We start from the raw sequence: 19,242 nt of genomic DNA on the forward strand, positions 1-19,242 counted from the left end.
CCGCCCGGCCCGGCACCATGCAGCCTAAGGTCCTGATGATCGCTCGTATGGCTTGTTACAGGAACCCCGCCTCCGCTGGGGCGCAGCCATCTGGTGACGGCACGAGGAGTTAATTTGCATAATATCTCTTTATTATATAGGATGATACAAGTTGTCATTCAAAGAAACATCTGGATAGGTCTCAATGTCTCAGAAGAATAGTATAAGGAAACATTTATAAGCGTTTCTGCTCTGAGGTGTAAACTTACTAAAATGAGCAGGTCTCTTCATGGAGTTCTGTTTAGTATGAATAATACTGGGACATTCAACAAAACAATACACAAGAATACTGCTAAGGAAGAAAAAGGGGATTATTTCTCCATTTTACAAAGTAACAGGATTCTCTTCAAGAGAGTGTTTTTCCTTTTTTAAAGGAGGGTAAATCTTACTAGGAAAACAAACAGTTATTTCTCTATTTTTATGGTAATTAATATTATTTTATCAAACTGACAAATAACAAGCAAACCAAGAAGGACAAAACATTAAAAGAAAACATGAATTCATGAAATGGGAGCTAAAGTAAAGACTTCTTGTATAAAAAATTTTTTAATTGCCCAGTGGTAATTAAAGGTAATAAAAGGCCCTGCATGGGTGGCTCAGTTAGTTGGAGCATTGTCCCTTGCACCAAAGGGTTGCAGGTTAGATTTCCAGTTGAGGCACATATGGGAGGCAACCAATCGATGTTTCTCTTTCTCTCTCTCCCTTCTCCCTTCCTCTGTCTCTAAAATAAAAAGAACAATAATGTTTTTTAAAAAGGTAAAAGAATTATGGGAAGCAGCACCATGAAAACAGGGCAGGTTAATATCATTCAGAGATTATTATAGAACACCACAAAAGAAACATCTTCCAGAGTGACTTCAAGTTTGAACCTATGCAACTCTTTTGTCTGTATTTTATTTACACCCACAAAAGTGGATACCATATATCACCACATCATCATAATTCAGCGTATTCCAGAGTCAGAAGACTAGGAAACGAAATGTTCCCTGCAGGTCAGGGTTTTGATGACTGGCAAAACACTAGCAAGCTTGCATTGCAGTTGTCTGAACCACACCCAGTCTGCAGTTAAATATAGAATTTAGTTTCTGGAACTATTGGTTTTCTTAACCTTCACAGTCCAAGTATTCACTGAAAACATTAAAAGTAAAAAGGAGAAAGGAAAGAGGCTGAAACCAAAATCCAAGTACTAATAAACTGTCCTGGGAAGAATTCCAAAATGCAGAAAATACCAAGAGAATTAAATTACAGAAACCTCAAGCAACATTTTAGAAACACTCTACAAACGGATCTGTCTCTTCTATGTTGATTCTCCCAGGATGTATAAACACACATAAAATGCATCTGTGCACTAGACCCATGTCTCTAATTCAGATGAGATATTCAGACTTATAGCTTGTCAGGTCAACGGCAGTGATACCAAATTTAGAGCTATGATTTAATCTTGGTTTGTTATAATATCACGGTTGTGATGCTATTTTTCTTCGTGAAGAGGTACTTTTATCCTAAAAAACTATTTATAAATTTTGGGGGAAGAGACATTCTCTAGCTGCAATTTTTAATACTGATTCTTTGCCTGTTGGAGGAGGTAACGGGAGAATATTTTGGGTTAATGTTTAAAGTTGTTTTGGAGATTGACAAAGGTAAAATCAACAACAAAAACTGTTTTCATTATAATTTCATGGGGTTTAGTAGTGCTTCTGTTTTATACTGTTCACTGAAGATGAACATGAAAAGAATCTAAGAGGAACAAAAAATATAGGTATTATGGGTATACTGATAAAAAAAATAAAATAAAACATGTAACAGTTTTAATTACAAACACACACAGACATATTCACTTGCCTTCATTTTCCTGAACACACCCAGACACAGACTCATCATTCAACTACTCTGATGAAAAATAAGCGCAATAAATTACCTATACACACAAATCTGGCCCAAAGTGGGTACTCTTAACCATTATCTTCTGTTGCTTTTGCCTGTCGCAGTTAGGTACTCTTAGATTTATTCCTGTATCTAGCTAAAATCCTTTTTAAGTTGTTGCTTCTTTCTATCTTGCTTAATTGGAACTGAGAACCTGTATAAGGAGATTTAAAGGTTTCTTTTATCTTTCTGTCTTGAGACCAGCATAGGTACAATAGCCAGATCCCACTCTTCTGTGTCCCACTCATATAGCCAGCACTCCAGAGACATACCGGTTTCCAAAGCTAAAAGACTATCCAGACCAAAACTCTGAATGCTTAAAAAGGAAAGAGTACATCAGAAGATGTTAAGTGACATAAGTCAGACAGAAAAAGCTAAGAACCATATGATTTCATTAATATGTGGGACATAAACCTGAAACTCAAAGATAGAGACAACAGTATGGTGGTTACCAGAGGGAAGAGGGGTGGGGAGGAAGTAAAGAGGCCAAATATATGGCAACAGAAGAAGATTTGACTTTGGGTGGTGGGTACACAATGCAATATGCAGATGAGTATCACAGACATGTACACTTGAAACTTATGTGGTCCTATTAAATAATGTCACCCCAACATTTAATTTTAAAAGTAACTTTGCTCCAAGGCCACAAAGCATCCAAAACTTCTGACCATACACTCTAAAGACGTTTCAGGCCTTCTACTCTAAAATGTATTCTCTCCATCCCTAGCACTTTACCTCATACCTAGTAAGTAACAAAGGGACACAGGATTGCTGAATAAAAGTCACATTTGAATCTTACATTATTTGAATGTGCAGATATTTCTGACATACGATATAGATACCTTTTTCCTCTTGTGAATATGTAAACTACTTGAGGTAAGCTTAGCTCAGTGATAGCACATAAGCAGATAGAGGTTCTATAAATAAATAGCTCAATGAATAAATATTAGTCAATTTTCTAAATCTACTTTACTCATTAAAATCTAGTCAGGTCCTCTTTAAACAATGACAACAAAAATCTTTTTAATTATGGGAAATGGCAAACCTTCAAAGTGTAATAAACCATGAGTCCCCTTGTACATATTAGCCAGCTTCAACAATTATGAATCGTTTTGCCATTTTTGTTTCATCTTTCCCCCATTACAATCTCCATATGCTCTCAAGCAGACGGAAGGTTGCAACACATGTTAATCTAGTGGCATCCGACTTCAGAGTTAACAAAGGCCAAGTCCATGTATTAAAAACAATCTGCATACTCCCAAATAAAAAGAACACTCCTCTTTAGTTAATAAGCAGAGCTCAAATCTATGGTTAGCATTGTTTAAAGGTCTACATGTGGCTAGGCCACTTATTAGGTTTGTGGCCCTGGGAATTTACTCAATCTTATAAAGCCTTGATTGCCTTATTAGAAAAAGGAGAAACCAGGGCTGCTACCTTTGCATGTTTTTGCCAGTGTATCTTCGGGCTAATTCTCTAGATGTGGGAATGTTGAGTCAAGGGTAAGCCCATGGGTTATTTTCTCTGATATTGTCCAATTCCTCTCCACGAAGTTGTGCCATTTTGCATACTCACAAGCCATGTATGAGAGTGCCCATGTCTCTACAGCCCAATCAATAGAAAATGTTGTGGAACTTTTGGATTTTTGCCAATGTGATAGGAAAAGAATGACATCTCAGTATAATTTGAATTTTAATTTCTCTTACCATGAGTTAAACTGAACATCTTTTCATATGTTTAAGGACCATTTTCATTTGTTTTTCTGCTGATATCTTTAGTCCATTTTCTATAGAGTTTTAGGTCTTCTCTCCCTTTTAATAGTTCTTTTATACTAGTATACCAGGGATAATTATAAGTGGCAAATAGTTTTTCAATTTATTTTTTTTAACTTTGCTCATGGTTCCCAAAGTTATTTTCATTTATACAATGAAATTTAGCAACCCTTTCTTACCTTAGTGTTTTTAGATTTTTGAGTCATAGTTAGGAAAAATTTCTCCATTTCCAGGATATGGAAGAATCACTTGCGTTTTCTTCTGTTACTTTTATGGATTCACTTTTTTGATTCATTTGATTCATTTATCTTGGTATACAGTGTGAGGAATAGAATACTTTTTTACTTACACTAATATATGTGAGTAAGGGTAGTACTTTGCTGGCTTTACAGTTTGTGCATATGTATTTATTCACCCATTCAGTCTAGAAAAAAACATCATGCATTGCTCTGAGGTTAGGGGATTTATATTTCATGTTAGAAAATAAAAAGTCCCATTTTCACTGATAAAATTCATACTGTGACCTTCTCTACGATTGCTTTTTGGAAAAGCTTTTTGCATTTTTGCAACATACATTCTTCCTGGTTATACCACGTAATATAAAATTAAACCAAAGATAACCAATTCCTGGATTAAAGACACTCACCAATTAAAATTAAGGTTAAAAACTGAAAATTAAGATTAAATGAAGTCTTATGCAGAGCTGAGTGCTCAATATCTTTTTCACTGAAATTTAATCACTGTGATACTATGGGTAGTTCTTGTTGCCTTGGAAATAAGAAGTACTGCAAAGCCTTTGACGTTCAATTATGAAAATGCACTAGGAATATCACCTATTGGTATTAATGTTACCAAATTTTAAACTAACCCTTCCTTAGATTGAAATGTGATAAATGTATATTGGTATCTTCAAAATAATTAAAAACTGAGTCAGTAGCACAATTAGAACTTATACCAATTAGAAACTAATATGAAAACTTATTTTTTTAGGCAGAGAAATATGTACAACATTGCAAACCAGTCAGATGTTATTATTTAAATTCACATCTGTTACATGGTAGGTTCTGAAGAAAAAGAATTAAAGAATAAAGATTTCTTGATGAGAAAAATAAATCAGATTGTAAATGTCAGGTCTCTAGGACAATAAATCTCATTCTTTCACTTTAATCAAGCATATAAGGATTCATTTTATTCAATAAATGGCTTTACTCTTATCTATAATAAAGAGAGTGAGGAAAGGAACAGATGATAACATCAATGATAACCTATAATCTTATTTTGGCTACTCCAAACTTTTCCTTAAGCAAACGCTTAATTGTCAGCATTTTATTATTTTTTTTATTATTAATTTTTGGCTTCTGCATGTTCTTATTTCTAAGCTCCCTTCTCTCTCTCTCTCTCTCTCTCTCTCTCTCTCTCTCTCTCTCTCTCTTTAAATCTCCCTCTCTTTCAGGTAGTGATGTTAATGAGCTGGGAAGTAATCAGGAAGTAGGCAGGAAGAGAGATGGTCAAGTCTTAGATGACATATAATTCACTATTGGCAATTGAAAAACTTCACTTTACAGATGAGGAAGCTACAGCTCAAGGGTTTGTCACCTACACAAAGTTACACAGTTGGGTTAATAGCAAAGCCCAAACCAGATCTTCTGGCTCTGAGTCAAATGCTCTTTCTAGTACGCCATTTGCTGGTCAGATGAGACAATTGGAAAGAACAACACATGAAGCTCTCTCAATGTAATTATGTATTCTATATCAGCTAGAAGCTAAACTTAGTTTCATACATGCAATTTCATTCTTTTTTTATTACTGAAATTATTGAGAAATCTCAATATAAAAATTCATTTGGTTTTACCTCTGCTTAATAGATTCTCTTTTTGGTTCATTTAATCTTTTTTAAAAAATATATTTTATTGATTTTTTACAGAGAGGAAGGGAGAGGGATAGAGAGTTAGAAACATCGATCAGCTGCCTCCTTCACGCCCCCTAATGGGGATGTGCCCGCAACCAAGGTACATGTCCCCGACCAGAATCGAACCCGGGACCCTTCAGTACACAGGCCGACGCTCCATCCACTGAGCCAAACTGGTCAGGGCTGTTCATTTAATCTTAGGAAGTAAAAATCTCTAATGGAAAATTATTATCTGATTACATACTAGAGGCCCGATGCACGAAATTTGTGCAAGAGTAGGCCTTCCTTTCCCCGCTGCCAGCACCGTCTTCCCTGTCACCCAGGACTCAGGCTTCCTCTGGCACCCAGGACTCAGGTTTCCCTCTGGCTGCCGGCAGACACCCGGGACCTGGTCTTCCCTCCCAGCCCTGGCTTTGTCCGGAAGGTCATCTAGTCTAATTAGCATATTATGCTTTTATTATTATAGATAAGACTCTCCATCAAAACAAAATCCTGTAAACATTACTTATAAGCAGGAGACTAAAAGGATAATTCTACTATAGATTCGGCCTAAATATATTGAACATTTCATAATCATATTTAATTTATTTTTACCATTTCATATGAGAAAACTGAATCCAAGGTCAATTCAGCTTTAAAAAGTACTGAGTACCGCGCTGGCTGGTATGCTCAGTGGTTAAGAGCATCGGCCCTCAGACATAAGGGCTACAGGTTCTATTCTCAGTCAAGGTCACGTACCTGGGTTGCAGGTCCACTCAGGTCGGGGCACATTCAGGAGGCAACTGGTCAGTGTGTCTCTATCACATTGATGTTTTTCTCTCTGACTCTCTCTCCCTTCCCTTCCATTCTCTCTAGAAATCAATGGGGAAAAAAGTCTTCAGGTGAGGATTTAGAAAAAAAAAGTACTGACTACCTACTATGGATCAGGTCCTGGTGCTCTAGTCAGAGAAGTAATTACTAAATCAAAGCAAAAAAAAAACAAACAACCCAAGTATTTCTAACCTTTGGGACTAAGCACATTTAGGCCAAACTCCTTACCAAAGAAAGTTAAATCTCAGTGGCCCTCCCAATATTACACTGATACCAAAACCAGACAAAGAGATTCAAAAAGAAATAAATTATAAACCAATATCCTTGATGAGCATAAATGCAAAAATCCTCAACAAAATATTAGCACACTGAATGCAGTAAAACAAAAGATCATATACTAGGAGACAGATGGCGACTGGCAAGACAGCAGGGGGAGAGAGAGTGTAAGAGAGTGAAGGAGCGAAAGGGGAGTGTGTAGACGTGTCTGGAGAGTATGTGTGTGTGAGCTAGGGACAGTTAGATCCTGAAGGACTTTCGGGGGCTGGCTGACCAGGTGGTCTTAGATTGCGAAATCCCACTGCTGCTGCAAACACTCCTGGGTGGCTGGCGCTGGCACAGAAACCATGCCATCTTCAAGGACAGAACTGCTGTGACTAGGATTCTAACCTCACCACCACTCAGACTGGCCTCAGATGCAAACCGGGATCCTACAGCCACTCTGGACAAAGACCTGCTACCATAGCAGCTGCAGACCCAGGGACACTGAGACTCCAGACATCCAGGCCACAGATTTCTGTGAGACACAGAGGGCATCCCCCTCGCTGCTGGCCCGCGGCAGCGGCACAGGGCCTGCGCGATCGTTGGCACATGAGTGGGCCTCCTGCCGACACCGGGAGGCTGTGCAACCCTGTCCCCCTAGCAAGCCAGGGACTTTATCAGCGCACGTGCTGAAGGCCACACTGAGCGCCAGTGACTTTGATTCTCGGCATGTGCACGCGGAGACTCTGTTTATCATCGTGTGCACACGGGGACCCTGATTCTTGGAGCACGCTTGAGGCTGCACCAAGCACCAGAGACTCTGATTCTCGATGCTCAGTGTGCATACACGGGGACTTTGATCCTCAGTACAGGCATGCAGGGACTCTGTTTCTCAGCGCGCGTGTGCAGGGACCCTGATTCTCAGCGTACGCACGAGGCTGCACTGAGCACCTGTGACTCTGAATCTCAGCGCAGGCACATGTGGCTCCTGCCAACCATTGCAGCCACACGTCTCGGTGTCTGAGCTCTTCAGTGACACTCTGGTGGCCGCCACACACGGCTCAGGCCCCCCCCAACTCGGCACATGGACCTTCTGGTGATAGCTAGAATGGAGAGACAACAAAACAATCCCCAAAGGAAAGAAAAAGAGTAATCACCGAGAAGGAAATAAGTGAAAAGGAGGCACGCAATATGTCAGTAAAAGAATTCAGAGTAATGGTCATACAGTTCATAAACAGGATGGATGAGAAAATCAACAACCTATGCAAAAATCAGGAAGAAATCAAAAGTGATATAGCTACAATAAAAAATGGGATGGAAGGTTTCAATGGTAGACTAGAAGAAGCAGAGGACTGAATTAGAGAGTTAGAAGATGAGGTAGAGAAACAAGCCCAATCTGGACAGCAACTGGATAAAAAAATTAAAAACCAGGAGGAGAGCCTAAGTGTGCTTTGGGACAACATGAAACGAGGTAACATACGTATAATAGGGGTGACAGAAGAATAAGAAGAGCAGGCAAAGATTAGAGAATATATTTGAAGGAATAATGACAGAAGACTTCCCTGATATGGGGAATAAAAAAAGTCACCCAAGTACAGAGAGTCCCAAGCAAGATGAACCCCAAAAGACTCACACCAAAACACATCATAATTACAATGGCAAATGTTAATAACAAAGAGAGAATCTTAAAGGCTGCAAGAGAAAGAGAGTTACCTACAAAGGATTCCACATCAGATTATCAAATGATTTTTCAAAAGAAACACGTCAAACCAGAATGGAATGGAATGAAGTATACAAAGTGATGCAAAGCAAAGGACTGAATCCAAGAATACTCTATCCAGCAAGACTATCAATCAAAATTGAAGGGGAAATCAGGAGCTTCACAGACAAAAAAAAAAAAAAAGGCTAAGGGAGCTTATCACTAATAAGCCAGCAATGCAATAAATGCTGAAGGGAATGCTGTAAAAGGAAGAAATAGAAAGGGAGGGAGGAACACAGGCATAAAGAATAGAAATGGCTACAAACAAGTACCTATCAATAATAACATTAAATGTAAATGGATTACTAGTAAATGCTCCAATCAAAATATATTGAGTGACTGAATAGATAAGAAAACATGATCCATATATATGCTGTCTACAAGAGACCCACCTCAGAACAAGGGACTCACACAGACTGAAAGTGAAGGGATGGAAAAATATCTTTCAGGCAAATGGAAATGAAAAAAATAGCTGGGGTAGTAATACTTATATCTGAGAAAATAGACCTTGAAGTGAAGACCATAACAAGAGACAAGAAAGGCCACTTTGTAATTCTAAAGGGATTGATACAACAAGAGCATATAACTCTGGTAAACATATATGCACCCAAAGTAGGAGCACTGAAATACATTAAAAAACTTCTGGAAGATAGCAGGGGAGAGATTGAAGCAATACAATCATAGTAGGAGACTTTAATACCCCTTAACATCACTGGATAAATCCTCTAGACAAAAAATCAGCAAAGAAACAGCAATCCTAAATTATTCACTAGGTAAGATAGACTTAATCGACATCTTCAGAACATTCCACCCCAAAGCTACAGAATATACATTCTTCTCAAGTGCACATGGGACATTTTCAAAGATAGACCACATATTGGGACACAGGAAAAGTCTCTCCAAATTCAAGAGGATTGAAATCATATCAAGCATCTTCTCAGATCACAATGGCATAAAACTAGAAATCAACTACAAAAAAAGCAATCACAAAAATTCGAACACTTGGAGCCTGAATAGCATACTATTAAACAATGACTGGGTTACCAAAGAGATCAAAGAAGAAATAAAAAACATCCTGGAAACAAATGACAATGAAAACACAACAATCCAAAATCTATGGGACATAGTGAAAGCAGTCCTGAGAGAGAAGTTCATAGCATTACAGGCCTACCTCAAAAAACAAGAAAAACTGGTAATAAGCCATCTAACTCTGCAACTTAAAGAATTAGAAAGAGAGCACCAAGAAAAGCCCAGAGTGAGCAGAAGGAAGGAAATAACAAAGATCAGAGCAGAAATAAATGACATACAGACAAAAAAAACACACAATACAAAAGATCAATGAAACCAACAACTGGTTCTTTGAAAGGATAAACAAGATTGATGAACCTCTAGCCAGGCTCACCAAGAGCAAAGAGAGAGGACCCAAATAAACAAAATCAGAAATGAAAGAGGCAAAGTAACAACAGATCCCACAGAAATACGAAGAATTGTAAAAAAATACTATGAGCAACTCTATTCCAACAAACTGTTCAACCTAGAAGAAATGGACATATTCCTAGAAAAATATGACCTTCCAAAACTCAACCAGGAAGAATAAAAAAATCTGAATAGGCCGATACTATGGAGGAAATTGAAGCAGTAATCAAAAAACTTCCAACAGCCGACCCGGTTTGGCTCAGTGGATAGAGTGTCGGCCTGCGGACTGAAGGGTCCCGGGTTCAATTCCGGTCAAGGGCATGTACCTTGGTTGCGGGCACATCCCTGGTGGGGGGCGTGCAGGAGGCAGCTGATCGATCTCTCTCATCGATGTTTCTGGCTCTCTATACCTCTCCCTTCTTCTCTGTAAAAAATCAATAAAATATATTTAAAAAAAAAACACACAAAAAACTTCCAACAAACAAAAGCCCTGGACCAGACAGCTTTACAGGGGAGTTTTATCAAACATTCAAATAAGAAATAAAACCTATCTTCCTCAGACTATTCCAAAAAATTCAAGAGGAAGAAACACTTCCAAGCTCTTATTATGATTCCAGCATTAGCCTAATCCCAAAACCAGATAAAGACAATACAAAGAATTACGGCCCAATATCCATCATAAACATAGACGCCAAAATTCTCAACAAAATTCTAGCAAATCGAATCCAGCATTACATTAGAAAGATCATACACCATGACCAAGTGGGATTTATTCCGGGGATGCAAGAATGGTGAAATATCCGTGAATCAATAAACGTGATACACCACATAAACAAACTGAGGGATAAAAACCATATAATCATATCCATGGATGCAAAAAAAGCATTTGACAAAATCTAACACCCTTTCTTTTTTTTTCTTCAAAAATATATTTCATTCACCCTTTACAGAGAGGAAGAGAGAGTTAGAAACATCGATGAGAGAGAAACATCAATCAGCTGCCTCCTGCACACTCCCCACCGGGTACGCGCCTGCAACCAAGGTACATGCCCCCGACCGGAACCGAACCTGGGACCCCTGAGTCCGCAGGCCGACGCTCCATCCACTGAGCCAAACTGGCCAGGGCTAACACCCTTTCTTGATAAAAACTCTCAGCAAGGTAGGAATAGAAGGATCATAACTCAACATTATAAAAGCCATATATGACAAACCTACAGCCAACATCATACTCAATGGGCAAAAACTAAAACCATTTCCCATAAGAACAGGAACAAGACAGGGATGCCCACTCTCACCACTCCTGTTCAACATAGTACTAGCCATTGCAATCAGACAAGAGATAATAGGCATCCAAATTGGAAAAGAAGAAGTAAAATTGTCATTATTCGCAGATGACATGATATGGTACACAGAAAACCCTAAAGACTCAATCAAAAAACTACTAGACTTAGTAAATGAATTTGGCAATGTAGCAGGATTCAAAATTAACACCCAGAAGTCTATGGCTTTTCTACACACCAATAATGAATTCACAGAAAGAGAAATTTAAAAAGCAATTCCATTTACCATTGCAACAAAAAAATTAAGATACCTAGGAATAAACTTAACCAAGGAGATAAAGGATCTGTACTCAGAAAATTTCAGAATGCTGAAAAAAGAGATAGAGGAAGACATAAACAGATGGAAGAATATACCATGTTCATGGATTGGTAGAATCAACATCATTAAAATGTCCATACTACCCAAAGCAATCTATAAATTCAATGCAATCCCCATTCAAATAACAACAGCATACTTCAAAGACCTAGAACAAAAATTCTCCAAAAATTCATCTGGAATAAAAAAAGACCCCGAATAGCTGCAGCAATCTTGAGAAAGAAGAACAATGTTGGAGGGATCACAATACCAGATATCAAGCTATACTACAAAGCCACTGTTCTCAAAACTGTCTGGTACTAGCACAAGAACAGACATATAGACCAGTGGAAAAGAACAGAGAACCCAGATATCGACACAAGCCATTATGCTCAATTAATATTTGACAAAGGAGGCAAGAGCATACAATGGAGTCAAGACAGTCTCTTCAATAAATGGTGTTGGGAAAATTGGACAGATACATGCAAAAAGATGAAACTAGACCACCAAATTACACCATACACAAAAATAAACTCAAAATGGATAAAGGACTTAAACATAAGATGGGAAACCATAAAAATCTTAGAAGAAGCCATAGGCAGCAAAATAGCAGACATTTGTCGTAGCAATATCTTTACCAACACAACCCCTAGGGCAATGGAAACTAAGGAGAAAATAAACAAATGGGACTACATAAAAATAAAAAGCTTCTGCACAGCAAAAGAAACCTTCAACAAAACAACAAGAAAGCCCACTGCATGGGAGAACATATTTGCCAATGTTATCTCTGATAAGGGTTTAATCTCCAACATTTACAGGGAACTCATACAACTTAACAAAAGGAAGATAAACAACCCAATCAAAAAATGGGCAACAGACTTAAATAGATACTTTTCGAAAGAGGACATAAGGAAGGCCAAGAGACATATGAAAACATGCTCAAAGTCACTAATCATCGGAGAGATGCAAATCAAAACAACAATGAGTTACCATCTCACACCTGTCAGAATGGCTATCATCAACAAATCAACAAACGAGAAGTGCTGGCAAGGATATGGAGAAAAAGGAACCCTCTTGCACTGCTGGTGGGAATGCAGACTGGTGCAGCCACCGTGGAAAACAGTATGGCGTTTCCTCAAAAAAATAAAAATGGAACTGCCATTTACTACTTCCAGGTATATATATCCCAAGAAAACAGAAACACCAATCAGAAAGGATATATGCATCCCTATGTTCATAGCAGCACAATTTATAATAGCTAATATTTGGAAACAGCCTAAATGCCCATCAGCAGATGAGTGGATTAGAAAACTGTGGTACATCTACACAATGGAATACTACGCTGCTGTAAAAAAGAAGGAATTCTTACCATTTGCAGCAGCATGGACAGAACTGGAGAGCATTATGCTAAGCGAAATAAGCCAGTCAAAGAAAGATAAATATCATTTGTGGAATATAATGAACATCATAAACTGATGAACAGAAATAGATACAGAGTCAAAGAAGCATCGAACAGACTGTAAAACTACATTGGGAAGGCAGGGGAATGTTGGTGGGGGTGGGGTAAGAGATCAACCGAAGGACTTGTATGCATGCATATAAGCATAACCAATGGACACACACATGGGGGGGGGAGGGAGGGAGGGCATGTGCCGGGGGTAGGGGAGGCCGAGGAGAGGTCAATGGGGGAAAAAGGAGACATATATACTACTATTTGTAATACTTTAAACAATAAAAAAATTCATATTCTTTTCATTGCTATTATATTTGATTTTTGTATACTGACCTTATATTCAGCAACCTTACTATCTAACTTTAAAATGCATATTGTATGTCAACTATAATTGGAAAAAAAAATATTTAAAACGTAAAAAAAAAAAAAGATCATATACTGTGATTAAGTGGGATTTATTCCCAGGATGCAAGGTTAGTTTTATATCCACAAATCAATTAACGTGAAACACTATGTAAACAAAATGAAAGATAAAGTCATATGATCATATCAATAGGTACAAAAAAGCATTTGACAAATTCCAAAATCCATTTATGATTAAAAACTCTTAGCAAAGTGGGGACAGAGGAACCATACCTCAACCTAACAAAGGCCACGTATGACAAATACACAGCTAACATCATACTCAACAGTGTAAAGCTGAAAGATTTTTGCTTAAGATCAGGAACAATAGAAGCATGTCCACTTTCAACACATTTATTCAACATAGTATATATAGTGTTGGAATTCTTAGCCACAGCAGTCAGACCAAAAAAAAGGGAAAAAACAAACAAACATCCAAATTGGAAAGGAATAAGTCAAACTGTCATTATTTGCAGACTACATGACACTACATATAGAGAACCCTAAAGATTCTATCAAAAAACTATTAAACTGATAAATTACGTAAAGCAGCAGGACACATTAACATTCAGAAATTGGTTGCATTTTTGTATACCAGTAACAAACTATCCAGAAAGAGAAATTAAGAAAACAATCTCATTTATAACTGCATCAAAAAGAATAAAATACCTGGGAATAAATTTAACCAAGGAGATAAAAGACTTGTACTTGAAAAGGTATAAGACACAGAAGAAAGAACTTAAAGAAGATACAAATAAATGGACAGATTGGAAGAATTAATATTGTTAAAATGTCCATCCTACCAAACCAATCTACAGACTCAATGCAATCCCTATCAAAATACCAATGACACCCTAGGTGGTTTGGGTCAGTGGAAAGAACGTCAGCCTGCAGACTGAAGGGTCCCAGGTTCAATTCCAGTCAAGGGCATGTACCTCGGTTTCAGGCTTAATCCCCGGTCCTGGTTGGGCATGTGCAAAGGCAACCAACTGATGTGTCTCTCTCTCACTTCGATGTTTTTCTCTCTCTGTCTCTCTCTCTATCCCTTCCACTCTCTCTCTAAAAATCAATGGAAAAATATGACCAGGTGAAGATTAACAACAACAAAAAATACCAATAGCATTTTTCACAGAACTAAAACAAATAATCCAAAAATGTATATGAAACCACAAAGACCCCAAAAAGCAATCTTGAGAAATTAAGACAAGATTAAAGGTATCACATTACCTGATATCAAATTATACTACAAGGTTATAATAATCAAAACAGCATGGTACTGGCATAAAAACAGACAAAAGGATCAATGGAACAGAATAGAGAGCCCAGAAATAAACCCATGCCTATATCTATGACAAAGAAGGCAACAATATACAATAGGGTAAGACATTCTCTTCAATAAGTAGTGTTGGGAAAAACTGATAAATACATGCAAAAGAATGAAACTTTACACTTTCTTAAACTCAAAATGGATTAAAGATTAAATGTAAGACCTGAAACCATGAAGCGAGAAGAAACATAGGCAATAAACTCTTTAACATCACTCTTAGTAATATTTTTTGGATGTCTCCTTGAGCAAGAGAAACAAAAGAAAAAAAATAAACAAATGGGACTACACTAATCTAAAGAGTTTTTGCACAGGGAGGGACACCATTAACAAAATGAAAAGACTGACTAGAAGAAGATACAGATAGCCAACAGACTTATGACAAGATGCTCAATAACATTAATCTTCAGGTAAATGTAAATTAAAACCACTATGAGATATCACCTCACACCAGTCACAAAAGCTATCATTAACAAATCATCAAACTAGTGCTGTTGAGAAGTGTACATAAAAGAGAATAGGGAACCCTTGTGCATTGTTGGTAGGATTGTAAATTGGTGCAGCCACTAGTGAAAACACTATGGAGGTTCCTAAAAAAATTAAAAACAGAACTACCATTATGACCCAGCAATTCCACTTTTGGGTATTTATCTAAAGAAAACCAAAGTACTAATTCAAAAAGATATACTCAGCCCTATGTTCATTTCCACTTTTGGGTATTTATCTGAAGAAAACCAAAGTACTAATTCAAAAAGATATACTCAGCCCTATGTTCATTGCACATATGTACAATGGAATATTACCTAACCATAAAAAAGAATGAAATCTTTCCACTTGCGACAACATGGATGGACCTAAAAGGTATTGTGTTAAGTGCAATAAGTAGACAGAGAAAGACAAATACCATATAATTTCACTTATATGTGTAATCTAAAATACAAAATAAACAAAACAGAAACAGACCCATAGATTCAGAGAACAAACTGATGGTTGCCAGATGCAGGGGAGGTTGGGGAGATGAGTGAAAAAGGTGAAGAAATTAAGAAGTAAAACTGCAGTTATAAAAATAGTCACAGGGATATAAAATACAGCATAGGGAATAGTCAATAATATTATAATTACTGTGTGTGGTGTCAGATGAGTACTAGCCTTGTGAGGGGGATCACTTTGTAAGTTATATAAATGTCTCATCACTAAGTTGTCACCCAAAACTAACATGATACTGTACGTTAACTATAACGGAAAAATTTTTACGAAAATTTCAATGGCCTCCTATATAATTATTCAATTATTTTGTTGAAAACGAAACAGCAAAGAGATTTTCTAAAATATAATATATAAATCTAAATTTTAAAAAATTTCTTCTAAAGTTTCTTAAATTACTGAGGACTCTCTTAAATTATATTTATAGATGTTAACTCCAGTTTTATGAATTCTCAATGGTGAGAACATATTATTTCAATAATACACATTTATACTACTCCGAAATACTTTTAGAGATAGAACCTAAATCCCAAATCACTTGTTTGAAATGAAAATTGTCCAAATCTATCTAAAGTGTCTCTCTTTGGAAAACTGCTCACAGGAAAAAGAGATCTGTACCTTTCCATGACAGCGAGGCACTCCTTTCTCCAGGTAAATCGACTCCCTCGCCGTAATCTGAAGGTGCCTGATGTAGCAGAGACTGGGGGAGGCGTTTGTCTCCATTCTGGGTCTTCTATTGGAATGGGGGCCGGTCTCATACTTAGTGTAGCCCCTGAAATAAACAAATATTTTTTAGCAAATATCTAAATATATCATGAAATCAACAGTAATAAACTTTTGCCTCTTCATTGAAACTTGCAGACCCAATACATTTGATATTTATATATTTTTAAAAAATAGAAATTATTTGACCAAAATAAAAATCCAAAGAAACAAAAACTCTTCCTTAAAAAGTCATCATTAAATTATTTTATGTCTTTTTTTCCAGTTTGTCATTTGTCTTTTATCTTTGTGTCATTTTATTGAAACAAAACTCAAAATTTATCTCTTTTGGAGAATAAGTATGATATTTAGCCCAGCGACAATCTGACTACCTTCCTCTGAAAAATCTCTTTTGAAATTCCTATTTGGAAGTTTTAATCTTTTTGAACAATTCCCATCTATGTTCAGAAATTTTCTTTACCATTCAAAGGATTTTTTGTTATTGAGAAAATGGAGCCCTAAAAGTAGAGCCCTACAAGCAGGCAGGAGTTGAATTTAAAATAACCCTAATTTTTGTAAACTCTAAGTCACATATAGCATAAAAGGAAATAGGATGATATTTGATATGCTTTAGTGTACTGACAAAATCAGATCTCCATAGGTCTACTACCTATTAATGCTAAATCCCATTTTCTGTTACTTCTGTCATATAATTAAAACAAATGAAAAAAATATTTATAATTGAGATATTGTACTAGTTCAGCCTGAACTGGTGATGATGCATGTATTCATTCATTTATCATTTACCAAAACCTTCTTACATGGCTTGTTCTAGGCTAGAAGCAATGAATAAAACAAACAAACAAAAACAAAAAAATAGCAACATTGTCTTTGACTTTCATATACTTCATTCAAAGAATATAAATGTAACTTGGTATGCTATCATAGAATTCACTCCCTGGCTCTTCCACTGTTCTTCCTTTCTTAAAAAAAATTTTTTTTCAATTACAGTTTACATTCAATACTATTTTCTATTAGTTTCATATATGCAGCATAGTAGTTAGAAAATCATATACTTTACAATACCCACATGACACCAGACATAGTTATTATAATATTATTGACTACAGTTCCTATTCTCCCACTGTTCTTTCATTCTTTACACTTTGAAATTTATCTTCCCAAGCATAATTATGATCATATCACTCTGCTGATCAAAAACCTTCAAAAAGTTCCCTCTGACTATGAAATAAAATCTAAACTGTTCCTATAGAATAAAATCTAAACTCGATATAGCCCTAGAAAAATAGGTTAGAACTGGTTAGAATTATGTGGAATAACAATAATGCACATATTAATAAATATATTTCTTTCTCCATAATATAAATCATACTTTATTTATTGTACCTTAAAATTAATACCATAGGTAGTATTTCTACATCATCACATATTTAGATTTCTCCTTAAGGGCTATAAGATCATATGCATTCTCTTATACAGATGCCCAGTCCTGATTTCCCACTCCAAACCTGTTGCCCTTATGTCTTTCCCATTGGAGTAAATGGCATCATCATTCTTCAAATTGCTTAGCTCTAAAATCTAAGATTCATCTTTGACTTCTCTATTTCTCCCACATACTATATATCCAGTCCAAAGGCAAATTCTGTCAATTTTATCTTCAAAATATATCCAGAATCAAATCAATTTGTTTACTTTTACTACTACCACTTTAGAACAAGCCAGCATAATCTCTCTTACTCATAACTTCTTGGAATAGGTTCTAAAGATGGTCCTTCACAGGAAGTCCCACCTCCTGGTAATCATGCTCTTGATCTGGGCTGGTCCTGGGACACATTTTGGCATCACAAAATGGAAACAGTTCAAGGCTAGGTCATAAGAAGCTTTTCAGTTCTTAACCAGATCTCCTTGATGCTGGCTCTGGGGGAACCAGCTGCCACGTAAGTATGACTAACCTGAGACCACAATGTTGTAAAGAAGACCAAGCTAGCCAGGTAGAGTGAAAGATGCCCAGCCAACCCCGAGGTGCTCCTGCCAAACTCATCCAGGTGCCAGACATTTGAGAAGAAAAGCTATTCTAGATGCAAGACACACAATGAGACAACTGCAGAACCCAGCTGAACAGAAATAAAGCCCTCAGCATTATTTAGTCCCAATACAAGCAATATGGTAGTAAGCCTCCAAAGTGGTTCCCAAGGGTCCCTGTCTCCTACTATTCATCCTGTTGTGTAGTCCCTCCCCCTGCTGTACCAGAATCAGTCTGTGACGGTACGTGACTTCCAATATTAGATTATAGAATACACGGTGGAGTCTGTCTTGGTTGCCTGTCTCTTGGATCACTGGCTCAGGAGAAACTAGCTGCCATGCTGTAAGGACATTCAGGGAGCCAATGGCGAGGCCCATGTGGAGAGGACCTGATGTCTCTGGCCAGCAGGCAGAAAGGAACTGGGGTCTGCCAATACTCACGTGCATCATCTTGATAGTACACTGTCCAGCCCCAGTGACTGTAGCCCTGGCAGACAACTCAACTACAACCTAACGAGAATGCTGAGCCAAACCATCCTAGCTAAGCCATGCCTGGATTCCTGACCCACAAAAATTGTGAAATAATAAATGTTTGTTGTTTTTGGCTGCTAGGTGGTGGGGTAATTCTCCAGTTTATTTCCCCATGTTCCTTGATACACTGAGTATTATAAGTATTACTGATTATTCACATTTATAAACTTAGGCAAAAAATTTCCCTTTAATACAGATTTTACTATTAGTAAGAATGAGCATCTTTTCCTGTTTACCATAGTCATTATGCACTTTTTCTTGTGAGTTTGTATCATTTTTTTTCCC

At 37.1% G+C, this 19,242-nt stretch overlaps 1 protein-coding gene across 17 annotated transcripts in view; it reads right to left on the reverse strand.

Annotated features, from left to right (window-relative positions):
- HMBOX1 (homeobox containing 1) overlaps positions 1–19,242 on the reverse strand; it is a 118,651-nt gene that overhangs the window by 39,852 nt on the left and 59,557 nt on the right. For all 17 annotated transcript variants that reach the window (XM_023755893.1, XM_023755867.1, XM_023755891.1 and 14 more), the window contains one exon: positions 16,300–16,453. In XM_023755893.1, the coding sequence (XP_023611661.1) occupies positions 16,300–16,453 (154 nt within the window). The remainder of the gene's footprint in view (positions 1–16,299; positions 16,454–19,242) is intronic.

The sequence above is a fragment of the Myotis lucifugus genome, unplaced genomic scaffold (genome assembly GCF_000147115.1).
Source record: "Myotis lucifugus unplaced genomic scaffold, Myoluc2.0 scaffold_1, whole genome shotgun sequence".
Classification (NCBI taxonomy): Eukaryota; Metazoa; Chordata; class Mammalia; order Chiroptera; family Vespertilionidae; genus Myotis; species Myotis lucifugus.